We start from the raw sequence: 21,280 nt of genomic DNA, 5'->3' as shown, positions 1-21,280 counted from the left end.
CGTGGCTAGGGTGACATCTGCTCCCCCTTAGACAGTGTTGTTTTCCCCTAGAGGCGGCTTTGTGTAGAAGGCAGCATAACTGTATGCTAACGGAAGCAGTAGCAATTACAGCGTTCTTCGAATGCAGTCTCGGACGCTCGGGCTGTGTCATGGCGCGGGAAGGTTATATAAACCATGGGTGACTTCGAGAGAGAGAGAGAGTGGGACAGTCGCCGAAACAGACAATCGTAGTTTACGTCGAGGGTCGGAACCAGCGAACAGTCATCAAGACGTGATCCAGAGCGGGAGCCCGGACGGATGCCCGGAGGGAGATGGACGACGGCGGCGCCTTGATGCCTGGAACCCACCTTCGACCTGAGGGTTCGTCCCCGAAGTCTCCTTCCACCTGCGCTGACGTCCGGGCAACCGAAGTTACGACCAAGAGGCCCAGCTGGCGGTGACTGACCGGAAAGAGGTGCACCCGACGACGATGTGGCGAGCGAAGAGACGGATCGACGAGGGCGGTAGCCGAGCTCCTGGGACCGAGCCTCCAAGAGCCGACTTGGCGGTAGGCCTGCCGCCAAGTCGCCGTCTTCGCTATTGTTTGACCCGGCAGTGGACCAAGAATGGAGACCAGAGCGGATGAAGATCGACGGAAGCAGCAACCGAAAGCCGCAGCATGGAAAGCCGGCCGCGTAGGTCACTGCCGAAGTCGTCCTCAGAGCTCGTCTGCCACGCCATCATCTGGTGAAGGTGCGGTGTCGTCGGGGTGCGCAAAATCAGGGTCAGTCACTCTTGCCGCTTGTTCTGTCTGCCTCGTTTGTACATGATTCGCGTATTCATTTCCCGCGCGTTTTTGTATAATTGTTCATTTGAAGTATATCATGCGATATATCTCTTACCAGCATCTCATGCAAAGTTCTTGAGCATGTCATATATTCCCACTTGGTACAGTTCCTCGAATCCAACTCTTTCTTTCATCATAGTCAACATGGATTTCGGAAATCATTTTCCTGCGAAACTCAACTGGTGTCATTCGTGCACGACTTAAGCTTTGTTCTTGACCAAGGGTCCCAGACCGACTGCATATTCCTTGACTTCTCCAAGGCATTTGATAAAGTATCGCACCGTCTCCTACTTCATAAACTCGGTGCACTCAACATTGATACTAACGTACTGTCCTGGCCACTGATCTCTATGTATAAAGGCTGGATAGCGGATGGGTGAGGGTATCGCGGGAAAGGGTACGACCACCGGCCGCCATATTGCGGTGCTCAAAAGAGCGATTACAGCCCATAGGAATGCATGTAAGCTGTGACAAGTTTTGCTGTTTGTGAGCGCTTCCCTTGCTGCTTCGCTAAAATTTTGCCACGGATCGCTGCAGAAATCCCTCGTGATTGAGTTCCTTACGTTTTTTGTGTGAAATCCCGTCACATACATGTTATTTCCTGTCTATTTTGTACTCGTGTGAGCGCGTGTCGTTCCAATCTTGTACTTTGAACTACGATTATGTGATTTGCTGGTTTTGTGTGGTGTTGTATTTGTTGTGTTACGTTTCCTTTGTCGTCCGTCAGCGTGTTGCTTCCCGTGTTTCTCCCATTTCCTTTCTGCTCGGGGGTGCGGAATGCCAGGGAATGTTTGGCACGTTCTGACGAAGCATTTGTTTTTAAAATGTTTGCTGCAGACCAGTGATGTCGTCGACGGCGTCCAGTCCTTTCGCCTGACATTTACCGCACACTTTGTTTAAATGTTCTGGGCGGCCGTGAGGGAACCTGCATTGAACAATTTATGCCATCAATTACGGAAGGGATGACAAGGCTAATCCAAGCAAGCAATCGTCGATACCGTGACAAACAAACTGAGCCGTAGATATCACAGCTGACAAGCGCACTTCAACGCTTGCTGAGTGCCGAGACTATACCCGTGAACTGCAGGAAGGCTATGCTATCACAATGACTCTATGTAGATAACGTACGGCTTAAAGTTTAACGCTTAGATCTTGAGATACGATTCACAAAGTGCCGCGCACATGCATCAACAGCAACGTTTTGTCACTCTGCTCGTGGACTAATAAATCACATTTATTTGTAAAACCATGTCACTTACTTGTGAAATGTCGTCCCCGGTGCCTTGCCAGTACGGTCAGCACACCCATAACCACAGCAGGCGGGCATGACACCACAAAAGTGCTACGCAAAGGCGCATGCACATAATGCAGCTGAGTGGCGGACGGCAATGTTTTGAGCTTCCCAAGATGGCGACCGTACGGTTGCACCCTCAATCCGCTATCCAGCCTATTACTATAGAGATCAGTGGTCCTGGCTGCATTGCTTCCTTTCTGATAGGAACCAATACGTAACCATTAACGACGCTGATTCTTGTCTAGCTCCCGTACTATCTGGTGTGCCCCAGGGTTCCGTGCTTGGTCCTCTCCTTTTCCTAATCTACATTAACGACCTGCCGCAGTGTATTTCGTCATCGTCTATTTGTCTATTCGCCGATGATTGTGTTCTATACAAAGAAATTTTACAGGAGTCTGATGCCCTGCTCCTTCAGTCTGATCTTAATAACATATTAACATGGTGCCACACTTGGAGCATGGAACTCAATATTAACAAATGTAAACACATGAGAATAACACGAGTCCGTGGACACTGCCAGTCGTACACTCTTGATAACTTTACATTAGATTTGGTTCTTTCCTACAAATACCTGGGCGTCTTCATCTCATCTGATTTGTCTTGGAAAGCACATGTCGAGTATGTTGTAAGCAACGCTAACCGTACTTTGGGTTATCTTAGGCGCACCTTTCATCAGGCACCTCAGCATCTGAAGTTATCCTTGTACACATCCATTGTCCGTCCGAAGCTTGAATATGCTGTTTCGGTCTGGGATCCAGGTTCATCAGTCCTTGTTCAGGCCATTGAAACCATTCAGAACAGGGCTGCCCGCTTCATATTTGGCAACTACCAACGCACAGCCAGCGTAACCTCCATGAAACGTAACCTGCAGCTTACTAACCTAGCTTCCAGACGAAAAATTTCCCGTCTGTGCCTGTTCCATAAAATTTACTACCATAACGATAGCTTGCGATCTCGCTTTATTTTTCCGCCCGCGTACATATCAAACCGCACTGACCATCGTCAAAAGGTCCACATTCCATCTTGTTCAACCAAGACTCACGCTGACTCATTTTTCTACCGTACTGCCGTCGACTGGAACAACCTCCCCGGTTCACTAACGTCAATATCGCCCATTGCTCAGTTCAAAAGTGTCATTAGTGATTTTATTGCATTGTAATCATCTTCGTTGTTTTGACATCATTGTTATATTTTGTACTCAGTTTTGTTTGTTCGATTGTTTTTGCTTCTGTAACCCATTTATTCTAACTACCACTCCCCTCTGTAACGCGCAAGCCCTGAGGGTATTTAAATAAATAAATAAATAAATATAGTTAAGTCGGGTGCGCTTTATCTCTTGTGTATCATTGTCGCGATTCCTGTAATATTTCATGCAAAGTGAATAACACCGTTGCAGTTGAGCTTTCATTAAATCACGTTTTGTTGTTGTTAACGAAGTGTGTGATTGTCATTCCTTCTCGCCTTTGTGCTCCGTCCCCCTTACGGCTACGATCGCTCCTGTGAGTCCGCAGAGGAAACCGTTCGAGATCCCTTTTTGCCCTCGAGCGGGGAGGAGGAATGCCATCCTTTAGATCTGTACTGTAGCGTGCCCGCTGTAATGTTATTTGTGCAGAAGAAATTATACAGGTTGCAGGCTGCACCGTTGAGCGTCGTAGAGTACCCGTGGTGACATGGTTCGCACGGATGGAATGTTAGAAGCTGTTTAGCTGCATTTTTGAGCGTCGTAGAGTACCTGTTGCGACGTGGTTCGCGCGGATGGAACGTTAGAGGTTGATTAGCTGCATTGTTGCGTGTCGTAGAGTACCCGTGGCGACGTTATTCGCACGGATGGATTTGAAGTTGTGAGATGCATCGTTGAGCATCTTAGAGTACCCGTGGCGACGTGGTTCGCACGGATGAAATGTTAAAATTTGTTTAGCCGCATTGCAGGGTACCCGTCGCGACGTTATTCGCACGGAAGGAAGGTACAGTTTACGGAACTGTAGTGTTGCAGTAGAGCGCCCGTCACGGCGTTATTCGGGCAGAAGAAATGTAGAGAACACGTCTCATATGTATCCGCGAAGATATGTTGCAGTAGCGTAGAGAATAGCCTGGCTGCAAGTAGGCAGACCGGATGACCATGTGAAGTTCGGTAGCCGCACATCCGACTTATTGTGGATGCAGCCAGGTGATTTGACTGAACTATGACGCATTTGTTCGAATGTGGCTCATTGTGGGAAGTTGTCCACAAGTAATTTGATGATGTTGTGAATAGTTGTTGCTCGTTGTGTGATAGTTAAGTGTGTATATTGCGCGTCATATCAGTCGGAGACAGTACGTATTTGAAGTGTGGTTTGCGTGTAATCTGTGAATGGTGAATGTATTGTTTCGTTCTGTGGTTATTGAGGCGTTTGCGCCTGCTCTTAATTGTTTCATCTGTTGCGCGACCGTGCAGGTTCATTGTATTATTCAGTTTTCAGTTCAGTTTTGTTGTTGGACCTAGCACAGGACAATGGACATTTTCGTGAGTGTGTGAATTTTATTTCGTGATTCGGCTGTGCATTGTGCGTGTTTTGTGAAGAATGTAGCCGAACTTTTGTGGTGGTCGACGCAACGATTTGAACTGTTTGGTGCGTATTCTCCGGATTTTCACTTTATGAAAATCCTTTCTTTCAACGGTGAGCGAGTGTGACGGTCCGAGTTTCTTGATAAAATCGGTTTCACAGACTTTTTCCAATGATCTAGCATCAAAGGGACAGCGCGCCCTGTTACTTCCAAACGGTTGCGAGAGCTCGTGTTCCCGCTCAGTTGAAAACCATAAAACTTTAGTTAGCATGTGCGCAGTGTCTCTCCGTGGCTAGGGTGACATCTGCTCCCCCTTAGACAGTGTTGTTTTCCCCTAGGGGCGGCTTTGTGTAGAAGGCAGCATAACTGTATGCTAACGGAAGCAGTGGCAATTACAGCGTTCTTCGAATGCAGTCTCGGACGCACATGTGTTTTTGGTTTGGCGTACGTGACTGACCCGGGCTGTGTCATGGCGCGTGAAGGTTATATAAACCATGGGTGACTTCGAGAGAGAGAGAGAGTGGGACAGTCGCCGAAACAGACAATCGTAGTTTACGTCGAGGGTCGGAACCAGCGAACAGTCATCAAGACGTGATCCAGAGCGGGAGCCCGGACGGATGCCCGGAGGGAGATGGACGACGGCGGCGCCTTGATGCCTGGAACCCACCTTCGACCTAAGGGTTCGTCCCCGAGGTCTCCTTCCACCTGCGCTGACGTCCGGGCAACCGAAGTTACGACCAAGAGGCCCAGCTGGCGGTGACTGACCGGAAAGAGGTGCACCCGACGACGATGTGGCGAGCGAAGAGACGGATCGACGAGGGCGGTAGCCGAGCTCCTGGGACCGAGCCTCCAAGTGGGACGGTAGGCCTGCCGCCAAGTCGCCGTCTTCGCTATTGTTTGACCCGGCCGTGGACCAAGAATGGAGACCAGAGCGGATGAAGATCGACGGAAGCAGCAACCGAAAGCCGCAGCATGGAAAGCCGGCCGCGTAGGTCACTGCCGAAGTCGTCTTCAGAGCTCGTCTGCCACGCCATCGTCCATGGTCTGGTGAAGGTGTGGTGTCGTCGGGGTGCGCAAAATCAGGGTCAGTCACTCTTGCCGCTTGTTCTGCCTGCCTCGTTTGTACATGATTCGCGTATTCATTTCCCGCGCGTTTTTGTATAATTGTTCATTTGAAGTATATCATGCGACATAGTTAAGTTGGGTCCGCTTTATCTCTTGTGTATCATTGTCGCGATTCCTGTAATATTTCATGCAAAGTGAATAACACCGTTGCAGTTGAGCTTTCATTAAATCACGTTTTGTTGTTGTTAACGAAGTGTGTGATTGTCATTCCTTCTCGCCTCTGCGGGTGCCCACGTTGAGTGTATCCCCTTTTCTTCGGTAATTTTGTGCTCCGTCCCCCTTACGGCTACGGCGAGGGACGTCACAGGGCAAAACCTCATGAGTGCACTCACAGGAGACCTCATGAGGGTAAGAACCTCATGAGTGCACTCACGGATGGCCTGATCGCGGGCTTGCCCTCACTCACCCTCACCTCAAAGGCGTGAGGTGAGGGGCACTCATGAGGGCCCTCATGAGTGAGTTCGCCCAGCTATGGATACATGGAACACCTTTGCACATAGCGACTCAACCCCATCATCCCCAATGTTAGTTCTTTGTCGATTACTTCCCTGTTCTTGTCGTCCGTAGAGATGTGAACGGCGATAATGTTGCAATATTGTTGCGGACTCAGGAAGATTTTGATGGCGACATTGCAAGCAGGCGTATCCACATTTGCCTGCAGCACGCACATACCTGTCGTGGTTACGACGACCGATGAAGAGGGCGCACCCCGAAGCTATATTGTGATAGGATTTCGTGCGAGAAAAGGTTGAGCCCGTGTCCGGAACCCCTCCCTGGCTAAAGGCTCGCAGACGTCGCCCCCCCCCCCCCTCCCCCAAAGTACTTCGCTGGGACCGCCCCCGTATAACAGAGACAGTCAGAGCCCGAATCTTCTAGGGCACTGTAGCCGGAACACGTGTTGCGTCAGTGTTGCGCAAGCATGCACATCGCTCATGCAGAAAGGCTGAGTTTCATGGCAAATTATGAAAAACCAGCAAAAGTGCAACAATCCAAATCAGGTTCAATCAATTCCAAACCAAATCTGTCAGTCTCTTTTGCGGATTGAAATCCGCAACACTGAAATGCACAGCCCATTTGGCATGATTTTGCGGTTTATAGGATTCTAGCGGTGTCGCTAAGCCGCTCTATCGGATTGTTATAAAACATTGGCAACACTGCGGCAGCTCTTCCGAAAAATGGCGAGACTTCGTCACTTCGTTGCGAGCATGGTTTGAGTTGTTTGAGTGAAGGGAGTTGAACAGTTGTAGTAAACAGGCAAAGCGTGGTCCGTTTGTTTCTTTTGCTATGCCGTTGGAAATTATAAGAGCTCGTTGTCCACTTAATTGGAAAATATATTCTATACTCACCTTCATTATTTCTTAAGGAGCAGAACGAATAAATACTCTTGACGTGGAGCGCAATGGATCATATATGTTCGGTTTTGAAAAGATTTCCCGGGTCTATACCGACGAACTCAGACTGGTACATTTCTCATTTGCTTCTTTCTGTGTTGTCGCCTCACTGTTATTGTCGTGAATTTTTTGAGGACTAATACTCGGTTTCGTTTCCTTTTAATCTAGGCTCACCGAGAGCAAGACCGTATGTTCAGTGTCGAGTCACAACACACTAGCTTTCACAGCGTCGACTGATGTTTTTGAACCGGTCGGGAAAATCACCTCATTTCATGTGTACGTTGTTGATCTGAACATCCCTTGGGATGCGCACAAGTAAGCGTTGTTCTGTTGCTGTTCACATGCTGACTTTTTAGATTACTTGTGCAACCTTTTTGATTTATCAGTTACTGAATTGCTTGGAAGGATCAAGCGCTTAGATGTCTTATCAGCTACATAGCAAGGTCAATTTATTTCAGGGTTATGGCACACACGGAAGAAATCACTTACCTGGAATGGGATGTAGGTGCATCGAAACTGTTTATAACTGATGCAGCTGGACAAATACAAATATGGTCCATGAAGGTACATACACACTACCTAGCTTTTTATATTATTGCTGAACGCTGTCAGTATGTAATTCCCATGTTTTCAACAAAGTTATATCCCGTGCCCCTGTAGGTAATGGCTGGCATCTGCCGCCAGGGAGCTGAGCTAAAATATATCATTGTGTGACTTGTGTGGCATTGTCCATTTAAGTAGTAAGGGAAGTAGTAAGTTACTTTGCATGAGGAAACTGTACCATCACTACCCTGCTGACACAAAACACATTCCAAACCTAAAGGTGTTAATTTCTGTTATTCACATAGAGGAAGGCCAGCCATTTTCTAACCAGTAAAGTGCCATACATGCAAGCTTTTAAAACATATTTGGAGTAATTCTGCACTTGCGGAATTAGTAGAATCTGTAGCATGTGCTATTCTGTGGTGCCCCTTTCAACATGGAAGTTATGCTTTCCAGTCATTTATGTGGCTGATACTTACCCCATTGCTGCACATTTTCGGGCATGCTGGTATGAAACGAGAATAATCCGCATGCTGAAGAAACCCATATTTTCCGGCATGCTGCGAAATGCGACAATTGATATCACAGTGTTCCTAGAGATTTAGGCTGCAAGGGATTATCCTCGACTCAGCCACATCCACGTGTACCACAGCTGAAATGGTGTTGTCTGCCCCTTATGTGTTGGGAGTCCATTTTGGGAGTTTGGTAATCGGTTCGGGAGTTCCAAAGAGAAGAAACGTGCCATCTGTCGAAGAAACTGCAAAGCAGGGTGTAAAGTGTAAAGGCCAAGAAAAATAAGCATGAAGCAGAGCTCAGAAAGATGTGCCTAGCAAATACATATTTGATAATTGGACAGACATCAACGTATTGCACAGACGGTTGGCCGACTATCCAATGTTGGGGCCTGCAAGGCTCTAAGTTAGGGGTGTGAGAATATTCGAGTTCTCGAATTCGAATCGAATATCAATCACTCGAAGTATTTGACTCGCGAATCAAATACCCAGTGTTTTATTTTCCAAATATTAGTCTATTTACCGAATATGAATGATACCTCCCGAGAGTGGGCTTCACCTGATGCTCCTCTGCATGAGGTGAAGCCAGCTTTACAAAACTGAAGCTTGCTTTACGAAACTGCCAGTGCTGCAGGACCAACACAGACGGATTGTAGTTTAGCTTAAGATAACAATAGCCCAAGTTTATTGTGCACACTTGAGGAAGGTGTAGCATCCCACCCGTGTGCAGTTTAGGGGTGCCGTTGGGGGGTTTCTTTAAAAGGTCAAGACTCTTAAATAATGCCCACAGCCCAGGAACAAAAAGGGTGTCTTAAAGATGTCCTTTACGTTCAAAATTTCAGCAACGTAACCTCCCCAGGCAAGACATACACACTCCAGCAAAGATGCTAAAAGACGTTCACGACAAGGCTGAGGCAGGACACCAATATGTTTGTTTCAAAAGTGACCTATGGGTGTTCAGAAACAATTGCAGCCTCATTTGTGTAACATGCCACTGCATGACATCAAATTTTGAAATCAAGGTAATTATCCCAGTATGTACTCACCTGAAAAGCAGGAAACACTATCATGTAACATTATGTTACATGATAGTGTTAATGTTAATAACTCTTTACTATGTTAAATAATAATAATGTTAATAAATAATAAATAATAATACATAAATAATAATAATAATGTTACTAACATTAAAGAGTGGGGGCTTCCCACAGAAGAATTACATGCATCTCTTGTGACAGTTAATGCCAGAAAAATTACACTATAGCCGTGGCCTAGAAATTGCAAACTTTTAGTGCAAAAAGCATGTACTGTAAGCTTTGCATGACAATTTAATATTTGATTTGGTATTCAACATTTTTTTCCTCCATTAGATTCGATATTCCATTCGACTTAAGATATTCGGATTCGCACACCCCTACTCTAAGTCATCGAAAATCCGACAGCTATTGCAGATGACGAAAGTTGTGGCTGTTCCGACTACAAGATGTACTAGAATGTGAATTTATAGACATTATAAGGTCGTGTCCCACGATAAATGTTTGCTATCAGAAAGTCGGCGAGCTCACTTTATCTGGCATGCTAGGGTAGACCAAGAGGTGCTTTCTAAATGCTGGTCTACCTCACAAAATACGGCGTGACGAGAAATGCGGGATAACACAATGAGAAATTTCGTGTAACATTTTGGCATTACCGTTTGGTGTAGGTATAACTTAATTAATGCAGTCATTTTAGTTATTAGTATAATTAACATCAGTTATTAACATAATTAAAAGCCACCAAACTAAATTCTCCGCCCCAGTTTCCCCTTTCGCAGCATGGCTTTAGACTCCAGATGTCACTCTTCGAAGCATAATGCTGAGTTCTTAATTTCCTTTTAGTTTCCGTTCTTTGAGCTAGTTTTGTAACACAGTTGCTGATCACATCAGGAGATGAAACCATGCAGATCTGCCTACAGAAGATACACTGTAATTCTTTAATATCCAGTTTGTTAAAAAAAAATTAGCATGTAGAAGGTACTGTGATGCTCTTGCTACTAGAGACGTTATAGTACCATGTCAAACTTGTTTGATGTCATAGCTTTTAAATCTTTTTTTTCTCCTACAGAACTACCTGTTAAATGATTGGGCCATGGTTGCTTCTGCTTCATTTCCTGGAGAGTACATCCTAACAGGAGCATGGTTTCATAATGGGAAAAAGGTGCAGCAACAGCACATCATCCACAACCTACGTAGTCTCTATGTAACCTCATTGTAGTGGACACATACATTGTCAGCTGTTGTGTATTGATGTTATTCCTACCTGTGTGTGGTTTGGTGGTGTGCTTGTTTGGTGGTACCACCGATAATAATAATAATAGTCTTTGTATGGTACAGATTGGCCTAAACATGGAGAAGAAGGATTGTATTTCTTACCTGGAAAAATATGTTCACATACGATTTGGCCCATCTGTACGTCAAGTTGGTGGAAAGCCAAGTGAGGGGTGCATTGCCGTTACAAGTTCAGGACTGGTATGTTAAAAGACATGCTTTGCGTTTATTTTGCTACTAGTGGCCTGCTCAAAGGTGGTGTCCGCGAGGGATCTGGAATTCTAAAGTTAAGGTGATATCCACTTGGAGGTGCCTTCCAAGAAGAAAACAGCAAAAAAAAATTTCACAAAATTCGTTTGTGTTTTTGCATAAAACATCAAATTCGAAACCAACTTTCAGCTTCCGGTTGAGATGGCCCTTCCCTGCTTCACCTGTTCCCATGACGTAATTGGCATTGGAGAGATTCTCAATCGCTTAGCTGACGGTGTTGCCAGGCTGGTTGCAATCCGACACCACCGAAAGCATGAACGTGTATGTTTCTAGCGACTTTTGGGAACGATTACGATTCGGAAGACTTCATTTTGTGACAGACAGCCTGCCTTCATGACCTACTCCAGTGACTGCGCACTGTTGCCTGAATTGAGCAGGGAGTGCGCAGCCAGTTGCAAAATCTGATTAAATTAATTTTCTAATGCTTCCAACTGTTTCAAAACGAAATATTCCGGTTACATGCATTTCAGGCACCCACTATTCCGATCGCACCTTCAGTTCAACTACGTTTTTTGTCCGGACACCACCTTTAACATTTCAGTGGTTATCCACTACACCAATACATGCCAGTTGATTGACTTCAGCAAAAGCAGAAGTGTGAATATGACCAGTTGAAAAGATAAGACCACCTGATTGAAGGGAACATTTAAGGGCAGTCTTTAAAAAAATCGGTTATCAAGAAGCAGTTGTTTGAAACATTCGCAAGTACCATGAGATGTCCACACTTTCCCCAATCATGTTCTTATAGCATATTATGTATATAACGTTAGTTTAAAATACTAAGCAAACCTTCTTTCTAGCATAACAGCACTTACTGGTTGTGGAGCAGGCACCATAAAACTAAGATGTGTTTCCCGCACCCGGATTTCCTGCTTCCATTTATTGTAGCGAATTTCAGTGTAGAGAGGATAATGCTAAATCTCTGGAGGCACCGAAAAATTTCATTTTCACTAACAAGCTTAGATGTACTCGCACGATTGGCCCTATTGACTTCAGTTTACCTGTGTCGGGCGCCGGAACAGGGGGAGCGACGGCTCCCCCTCATTTATGAATGCGGGAGCACGGCTCCCCTAGTGTCAGCCCAGCGTCGTAATCTTCTACAGTCTAATGGAATGGCCCGTGCGCGAATGTATTCTTTCGGCGGCCATAAATTTAGACAACAATAAACAGAGATCCTACCACTGTCACTGTGTGCGGAGACCGTTTGAGAAGAGCTACATACCAATGGTGTCAGGTTCACAGGGTTCAGGAGGGGGGGGACAGAGGCGGAAACGGGAATCGCAAAAGGCACGCCAGACACCAGACATCTGGGGGAAATAAGGATACGAAGAAACCGCCCGGTTGAAGACAGAGGGTTGTTATAATGGCGGTTTCCGAGGCGCAGCCACAGATTTCAGTTGGTTGTGGACAGGGTGCCCACTTCGAGCTGGCGTGTAAGACCTGTAGTACGACAAGTGCGATGAACTGAGACGAAACGTCGCACCGGTGTTGTGTTCATGTGTCGGCAGTGGCAATGTCGAGGGAGCGCCACCAAGTCCTCGACTGCAGCAGCGTTACAGGAGTATTAAATGCCATAGACATCGGAAAAGGCAACTCCTCTGGAAAGAGATATGTATCGCAGCTTGTTTGTTGTATTTTTGTGTATATCTTCACCCGTCATAGTAGAATATTCTAACTGTTAACCTGATTGGTGGCTCCTCGCTTTCCATCGTACCAATGTCCAAAATTCACCCGCTGTTTTCATTTATCCGGCTTTTCTTATTGAGTCGCCCAGGAGTTATAACGCCAGCGTGACACCCAGTGAAAAGGCTGGGTGTCAAAGGGACACATTCTTGCTGAGCTCCAGACCGGCCCAGGAAAGTCTGGTTGATTTGCAGAAGGCTTGCTGATTAGACGATATTCGTTTCCAGTCCCGGCACACGTACATGCCGCGACGGCGATTCCCGGGGACAAGTCCCCGAAGTTCCCTACACATTACTTGCCATAGAGATCTAGGCACTGCGCAGAAGTAAAAAAAGCCGGACGCACTGAACTCATACGAACTAACCCACCACCAAGCGCTATTTAATTACAGTACTTCTGCAATGTTACTTTAGATCTACTGTACAAATATGCACATGTCATTTGCTAGGTGCACGTTTACAGTTCGTGCAGCAACCATGTATAACGCCAACATGAGCCCTCAAGGAAAATAAGTGATGATGATGATGATGTTTAAGGTAGCACTTTTTTTCGCTCCCCCTGTGGAAAAATAGTTCCGACGCCCCTGACCTGTGTGTGTTGGGGGGGGACCTGTACATTTGTTTGCATGGGGAGGAACTCCACCCCCACAAACTGCAAAGTGCCCACAGGAAGGGGGGGGGGGGAATTACTTTAAAAAAGAAGGGAATGGACCCACTGGGGATAATGTGCTAAAAACTACTTCATGAAACGTTGAACAAGGTGTGTGGCTCTGCCCACATTCGTACAACTACTTGTTAAAACCTCACTGCAAACAACACGCTGCAACTCCTTTTCATGAAGCATGAACCAGTTATGCACACTCCATAAGTGCGGATGATTCGCTATGGGACCGCTCACGAGCCATTATGGAACGCCTGGGTTCTGTGGAAAACGTCTGGCTGAGTGTAGTGGGATAATGTTGTCTCCTGGCATATCTGTCGCTGCCATCAGGGAAGCATTTATGTGTCAACATTGGAATGCCACACATACAGTTATGTTTCTCTCGTCTTAGGTGTGTGTGGTTATTCTACAGTCAGATGAAAGCATCATAACTGGTACGGAGATCCTATGTCAGTACAGAAGTCGACTCAAAGTTGCAGATCTCTGTTATGGAAAAAGTTTGTATAGGTTTATCTACTGATACCATATAGTTTCTGTATTACACATGTGGACATCCCACCGGAATGTAGGTTCCATTTTTTGACGCAAGCTTTTCGCTTAATTTCAGATGGCGACTTTCTCGTTGTCACAAATGATGGCTTGGTACAGTCAGCCATTCATTGTTACCGAATTGCACTGAAGCTCAATCAAGGTAGGAGCTGCTTGTGATTTGCATGTTATTTTATGAGAACCTTGGCCTCTCAATTCTTTTCAGATAAATGTATAGTAAGTTGCCAGCCATTTTCCAGTTTCTACTTGAACTGCCACATATCAATGTCACCACGCGATAAACCAGGTTAGTGACACAGGATCTTACATTCTTCACTATTTTAAAAAATAATTTATTTAGTAATACTGTGATATCTGTTGGGCTATAACAGGAGATAATTATACATATGTACAATACACATACATACACAGAGTATAAGTATCATTTTTCACACAAGTTCACATAGCAACCTTAGCGCTTTTGTAAAAGAGGGAATGTCACATTTATAATCAAATCAGCAGGTAGGCCATTCCATTCCTCTAGTGTTCTTAAAAAAATGAAAAGATGGAATGGATGGAATTTCATGAGATTGTTACGAGAGGGAACTGTGTTAGTGTCCCATCACTCTCTCCCCTAACAGAGATTAGGAAATTGTTGGGGACTTCGGTCTCTCCTTGTTGTTAATTTGTCATTCATAGGGCTATCGAATGATGTAGAATTTGTTGCTCTACTCTGTAAGGAACGTAAGCGATACCTCTTTTAGTAGCACCATACCGCCGAAAAATGATGAATTTCGGAAGCCATTATCTAAAAAACCCCGCCAAAAACTTGCCTCGAAAATTTTATATGTTGTAGGTAGTTCTTTGGACTATGCGCAGAAGCAAAATCAAGATTCGGACTTGATCGGTAGGAGCACTGTGAATTTTTTGCCAGCCGTATACGCGGAGCGCATTCAAGTGGAGGCACTGTGTCGCGCGTGTTGCAAAATCGAATTTTCCAAAGGGACTTTCAACTTCTGTCTTCATATAAAAAGTAATTGCTCTCATTTGAAACCATTCTGAGGTTTCAAGGTTTCCTTTTCAAGGTTCTGAGCGTTTGCATTCATAACAATGGTGTAATCGCTGAATCTAGATTGCGGAGCAACCAGATGTACTCGCATTTTTTGCGAGATGTCACACATGCATCGCAAGTGCTGGGAGCCCGGGAAGAACAGAATGATTTTACATCTTTGTAAGAGTCATATCTGTTCAGGGTTATTCTAAACAAGCATATTTACTGTACGCATTATGGCAGCAGGGACGCAGTGACTTCTAGTATTCTTTGAAACATTTCCTTTCCTACGGCCCCATGACCTCGGACGGGGCAAACTGCACTGAACAAAATGTTGTTGTGTAGTGGCCATACGCGCACACTCAAGGCTAACTCATGGTGCCTTTTGTGAACCTTGCCGAAACAGCCCGACTGGCGCCGCTGTCCAATATGTTATTCGGTTCGACATGCTGCGACCATGGGAAGGTCCTGATCGCATTTACTCCTTGAAGACACCTTGCGCAAAGTTTCGCCTACACACAGAAGACGCTTCACTCACTTCTCGACTACAGAAGTGCATGGAGTGCCCTTATACAGAGTGTGCGACGACATCTGCATTACTGTAGTGTGTCGTCCTGCTTTCACACCTACCTCAATGGCCTTTTCGTTGTACAGTGCTGATCATGTGGATTTCGCTGACTACCGCCTCATACACAAGAAAAAAGTGCTATAGACAAAGGATTTTCGCTTTGCTTCGGAGATCGGCGTAGCTGCCATAAAGACTGTGGTTCCAGCAGATCAAGCCGAAGGCATAACAAAAATGGGCCAGCTATGCAGAAGCTGCTTCACAACAAAGGTGGCTGAATCAACACGCAGCAATGTTGCCCACATTTGAAAGAAAATCTGACAAGAACCTGCCATCAAAAGTAACATTAAGGAAAGTGGCTTTCACAACGGCCTAAAGCAGTTCATGACACGAGCACTCTCATCCACCCGGAATGCTCTGCATAACTTACGTTACCCCTTCTTAGCTTCGTCACCTTGTCTTCTTCGCTGTCAAGTTCTTGTTATTCTGTGTACTGTAAATATGCTTCGATATGATCACCGTGGACAAATATACCTCTTATATAGATACGCGAAAGTATTCTAAAGCATTCTGTTCTTCACGGGCTCCCAGCACTTGCAATGCATGTGTGTCATCCCGCAAAAAATGTGAGCACATGTGGTTGCTCCACAATCTACATTCAGCGATTACAACACTATTATGAACGCAAGCGCTCAGAACGGTTTCAAATGATAACAATTACTTTTTATGTGAAGACAGAAGTTGAAAGTCCCTTTGGAAAATTCGATTTTGCAACACGCGCGACACAGTGCCTCCGCTTGAATGCGCTCCGCGTATACGGCTGGCAAAAAATTCACAGTGCGCCTACCGATCAAGTCCGAATTTTGATTTTGCTTCTGCGCATAGTCCAAAGAACTACCTACAACATATAAAATTTTCGAGGCAAGTTTTTGGTGGGGTTTTTTAGATAATGGCTTCCGAAATTCGTCATTTTTCGGCGGTATGGTGCTACTAAAAGAGGTATCGCTTACGTTCCTTACAGAGTAGAGCAACCAATTATAGATCATTTGATAGCCACATGAATGACAAATTAAACGGCATAAAGCTCAATCTTATCCGTTTTGTACATCGTCTGCAAAGTTGCAGTGAATATGGTGCTTTTCGGCACTTTGAGTCAACTTTGATATTTTTTCGTAGACAAATAAAAACGGGCACAGCACTGCCAACGCAGGATCCTATTGTGCCCTAAGTGGCCTAAAGCCAGATTAAGAAATTTCTATAATGCGACAAGAAATAGCCTTGTAGCGAACGCTCAAACCCGCGCGCGACGACACCATCTTATGAGAGGCAGTTTTTTCCTCCTCTCCTACTTCCCGAACCGCGCAGCGCAGAAAATTCGGAAAGCGTTTATTTCTCCTAACTCACCGATGGCTTCAACATAAATTTTTTTCCCGTTCATTCGAGACATCAAGTGTACCGGATTGTTCGATTTGAGATGGAACTAGCCTGCTGTCAGTGCATACTTAAAAAAACATAGGACATGGCAGACGCCACCACACACAGCACCGAACTTCCAGAAAATGGTTTATTGGCAGTTACACATCCTACTAAATCCCAAACATCATGAAACACTCCCATCAAAAACCGGTTATTGATCTTCTGCAGTGATTCTAATGTGGCTAATTCTGCTTCCAATATTAATTCAGTTACCGATGCTTGCTTATTGTACACATAAGATATGAATGTTAGATCTTTCAATGTTACTAGCATGGACATTTTTTGAGAAGATCCCAAACATTACTTGCATATTTCAGGAATGGCCTTATTATAGATCTGTAAGCAAACAGTTTGACATTAACTTACCTAACATCTTATCATAACTTTACCTGATGAGCCCAGGTATCTCATTACTGCTCACTCTACCTTGTGCATGCAGAAGTGCATGACACTGAGCTACATCTGTGGTTTTCAGCTCCAACTCGTGTCACCCACCTTAATTTTATTCTGCGGGAGGCAGCAGACGCAGTAGCAGTTTCAGTTTCAGGTATGTCTTTGAGTGTGTTTTTATCTGCCTGTGTTGTTAGTAACACCATATTTAGTAAGTACTAGTAATTCCTTCCAGCAATGTTAATTGAGGTTCTAAAATGTGAGTTTCAGTGAAGTCACCAGTGTTACTGCTCATAAGAGCGGCACTGACAATGTCCATTGCTCATGTCACACAAGACAGGTAGTCCACTGAAAGGGAAAATATGGAAAGGGTGAACAGAAACACACACACAAGCTTTAGAACGTAGCACACCTGTAGTTTCAGCCTTCTGATCCTGAGATCGCGGGTTCGAACCCAGCCGAGGACGCCAGCAACTTGGTGGCAGGGTACAAGTTTCTTAGACACGCCGTCTTCCGCGAGGGACATTAAATACGGGTTGCCGTGTGGTGAGCTTTCATCACACGTTAAAGAACCCTCAGGTGGGCAAAAGCAATCCACAGACCAACCGCTGTGGCGTCGCTCATGATCTCAGTTGTCTCGCGATGTAAACATCCAATTATTAATTATTATTCTAGTTTCAGCTACTGGGAAAGTGTAATTGGGGTAGAGTTGAACCAACGATAAAACAAAATTTATGGGGATTATGATTTCACTAAAACATCCCTTTGGGCTTGTTGGTAAGAGACTTCCATAACGTAAAAGCGCTAAAAACAGGACGAACACAAGACACACAACATCGAGCGCCCACTTTCAACAACTTTACTCAAATGCCACATGGAAGGTGCTTATAATCATTGCAACAGGAACTCTCTTTCCCTTTCAGATAATAGAATACTTTCCGAGCTAACACACATGTTGCCGGCTTTCTTGATCAGACAGGCCTCCCAGATCTCTCGATCTCTCTGCTTTTTATACTTCCCTCTTATCTCCGTTTTATCGAAAGAAAGTGAAAAAAGTAAGAAAGTGGGCGCTCGATGTTGTGTGTCTTGTGTTCGTCCTGTTTTTAGCGCTTTTCCGTTATGAAAGATTATGATTTCATTTGTTGTATTGAACATTTCATTTTACTGAAATTGATGAACAAAAGATATGCCCTGAATTGAGAAGAGGAAAGTAACATAAATCTGCATACACAGTAGTGTCTACATGATACGATCGCAACATATTTAAAAACTCCGAGCCGGAACACCTTATGCATAACATGTTACACTTCTAGATACATGGTACGAACACTTTTTCACGTCGCTGTTTGTTATATGAACTAGAGCACTGCAAGGCTTACCTGAAAGCCAGAGCCTGGCATAGCCCATGGGTCAGGCCAGGCCGGGTAAAGCCTTCTTTTTGGGTCCTGGGTTACTGGGCCTAGGTCAGTCTCAAGCCTGTGTTACGCCACTATTAGTTAGCCACGATCAACTTTTACAGTCGGTTACACTGGGTCGGGGTGGGCCTGGGTTTAAAAATAAATTTCTCAGGCTCTGGCTGGGCCTGGGTCAAGTGTGGAGCTGTTGGGCTGGGCGGGTAAATCTAACGGAGGCTGGGCTTGGGCCAACCCAGGGCCTAAGAATGTGGCACGTGCAGTGTCTAACATGAACAGGCAAGCCTGCTACCCTTGTGCGTCAGTCGTACCTGCACGGGAAACGGCACTCCACCACTCGGCTGCAACACAGCTCTCTGGGTACACAGTGTGGGCAACGCAAGCCCCGTCAGTTGCAATCACTGCAGAGGTCCTATGCTCTCATTGTCATTTGATTAGGAGATGGACCATAAACAACAAAATCAATGAAATCCCGAATGGTGATGCCATGGTGCGATGGACCAACTATGCATTTTACGAATGTATAGAGTCCCTTTCAGTGCCATATGAGACAGTTCTCAGAAGGCAATTACTCTAAGCCCCAACCAATTTGACGTGTGCATACATAGAGGTTAGGGGGAAATAGGAATACTATGCTGGGATACTATAATAATCATACTTGTGTCAGAAAATAAAAACGGGACAGGTTACCATGTTGGACTAGCTCGATGTATATTTGAGTATTGGCTTTTGGTAATGCCGCATTGAATGCTGCGTTTAAACCCTTGTGGTGGGCGATATTAATACTCCACTACTCTCACTTATACTCTACTACATACATACTTATAATAATATAGCTGCACGACATTTCGACCAGAGGAGGTCTCTTCTGTACAAAAATTCAGTAAATGGTACGCAACACGTCCAGCAGTCACTGTCTGAGTTCTCCTCGTGCTTCGACACTTTGTTGCAACCAGAACCACAATGAACGAAGATGATGAAGAGAAGATGATGAAGGAGAAGCGCAGCATCTAGGATCATGTGGCTGTCGCTGCATCACCAGTGGCACGCACCCGCTTTTCCCACTTTTTTTTCCCACTGCATTTTTCTTTGACCTGTGTTAAGGATGGAGTAAATGAAATGCTGTTTGAAGAATTTGGGGTTGCCACCCTCAAACTCTTTCGTTCTAGTGGGAGTTGAGGCCATGACCTACTAGACTATAGCGACCATGTCATTTGCGCCCATTCCCAGCTCCGCATTTGGAAGCTAGCTGTAGCACTGCTCATCGGCCCAGTTATTGCTTCCTCTATTTCTACAATACTTTGTACTTCAACTTGCCTTAGTATTTTTGTACAAGCGGTGGATGTCCCACGGAAGATGCTTCTCTCTAAAGTTGATTATCATCATCATTCTACGTGTTTTCATAGGAGCTGTTGCCGTCTTCTGCTACGGTAGTCGTATGTCTGCTTTTGCGTGTCACAAATTCAAATTTCCATTGTCCCATAACGATTTAGATCTTGCAGGTCGTGCGGACAGGCTCCTCATAGGTGTTGTCGATTATGACATGGTCGATATAATCTATTAGGCTGTGGTTAAGAGGCATTGGTTCCTATGGCAGCCTGACGGGGGATGTCGGTTATTTCGTTGAATCACACATTTGCTGTACCACACTTCTACTGTACCACATTTCTCTGTAATGAGGTTTCACTGTATTTCGATTTGGCACAGTGCTTGCTAAAGTCAGGACTAGTGTCAAAACATGTACCACTGCTTGCGACAAACTTGTCTTAAATCATCAATCAGTGGTTCAACAGCTCATTTTGAATTTGCAACATCTGGAGATTTTCACATTGTATAGAGCACAAGCTGTCAATTCCAAACAAGTATGTCGCAAGGAGTAGTTTTTTCTTTTTTGCTAGTACATGCCTCTGCATTATTGTAAGTAGAGAAGTGTCTCGCATTGCTTCACCTCCTATCAGATCTGCAGGAAAGTACTGCAAAGCAAAATATCTGCAAATCGTTTTTCTTCAGCATGAATATTGTGATAACAGGATCTGGCGGAAGCATAGTGGAACTGTGGGAACTTCGTGAAAAGCCTGTGCGACTTCACAAGATGCTTCATACGCCTTCCGTTGAAACCGCAACCAAGACTGTCGTAAGTGAAACATTCTTTTGAATCTTTCAGTAAAATGTAAAACAAAATTGTCAGTTTGTCCTTTGATGCAGGGCTGGCAGCACCATGCCTCGACATCCTACAGTTCACCAGTGATGGCTGTTTGCACTCCACGTCTTTCGATTTATGATACTAGTCCCCCTCCATCTTACATTATTGTTGCCTACAAAGACAATGTCATCAAGTGTTTCTCAAGGTCAGTGTTCTGCAAAACAATGCAATGTTTTACTACTGCAAAGGGTGTTACAAACATGTTGGTATCCCATGAGCAATGCTCATGCTTAAAGTCGCTGTCCTCCTGCCTTGGTAAAATGTGTGTTTCATGACGTAGGATGAGTTACACTGTTATCTGTAGCATATTATATTTCATGAGGAAGTGTGAGAATTATATACCTGGAGCAAATACGAAGTGAATACTTACACAGTTGAGCCCACTTATGAAAATCTTCAATATAACGATAAATAATTAGTGATATAATCTCGTGAAGTGAAGTGAAGAATCTCGATGATACGATCACGGATGATACGAATTCTTTTCCGGTCCCGGCCGGA

The 21,280-nt window shown here is 45.0% G+C and overlaps 1 protein-coding gene across 2 annotated transcripts in view; it reads left to right on the top strand.

The window, feature by feature from the left end:
- The first annotated feature begins 6,935 nt into the window (after positions 1-6,935).
- Positions 6,936-21,280, top strand: part of LOC135385658 (mediator of RNA polymerase II transcription subunit 16-like) — a 36,593-nt gene continuing 22,248 nt past the window's right edge. The window contains exons 1-12 of one of the 2 annotated variants that reach the window (XM_064615113.1): positions 6,936-7,053; positions 7,153-7,250; positions 7,349-7,495; positions 7,639-7,744; positions 10,339-10,431; positions 10,608-10,742; positions 13,546-13,651; positions 13,762-13,845; positions 13,909-13,989; positions 17,250-17,321; positions 20,607-20,710; positions 20,782-20,924. In XM_064615113.1, coding sequence (XP_064471183.1) covers positions 7,189-7,250; positions 7,349-7,495; positions 7,639-7,744; positions 10,339-10,431; positions 10,608-10,742; positions 13,546-13,651; positions 13,762-13,845; positions 13,909-13,989; positions 17,250-17,321; positions 20,607-20,710; positions 20,782-20,924 — 1,133 coding nt within the window. In that variant the 5' untranslated portion in view covers positions 6,936-7,053; positions 7,153-7,188. Of the gene's footprint in view, positions 7,251-7,348; positions 7,496-7,638; positions 7,745-10,338; positions 10,432-10,607; positions 10,743-13,545; positions 13,652-13,761; positions 13,846-13,908; positions 13,990-17,249; positions 17,322-20,606; positions 20,711-20,781; positions 20,925-21,280 lie in introns of both variants that reach the window. The other variant, XM_064615112.1, reaches the window with a different exon arrangement.

The sequence above is a fragment of the Ornithodoros turicata genome, chromosome 2, assembly GCF_037126465.1.
Source record: "Ornithodoros turicata isolate Travis chromosome 2, ASM3712646v1, whole genome shotgun sequence".
Classification (NCBI taxonomy): Eukaryota; Metazoa; Arthropoda; class Arachnida; order Ixodida; family Argasidae; genus Ornithodoros; species Ornithodoros turicata.
This window is presented reverse-complemented; position numbering and strand designations above follow the sequence as displayed.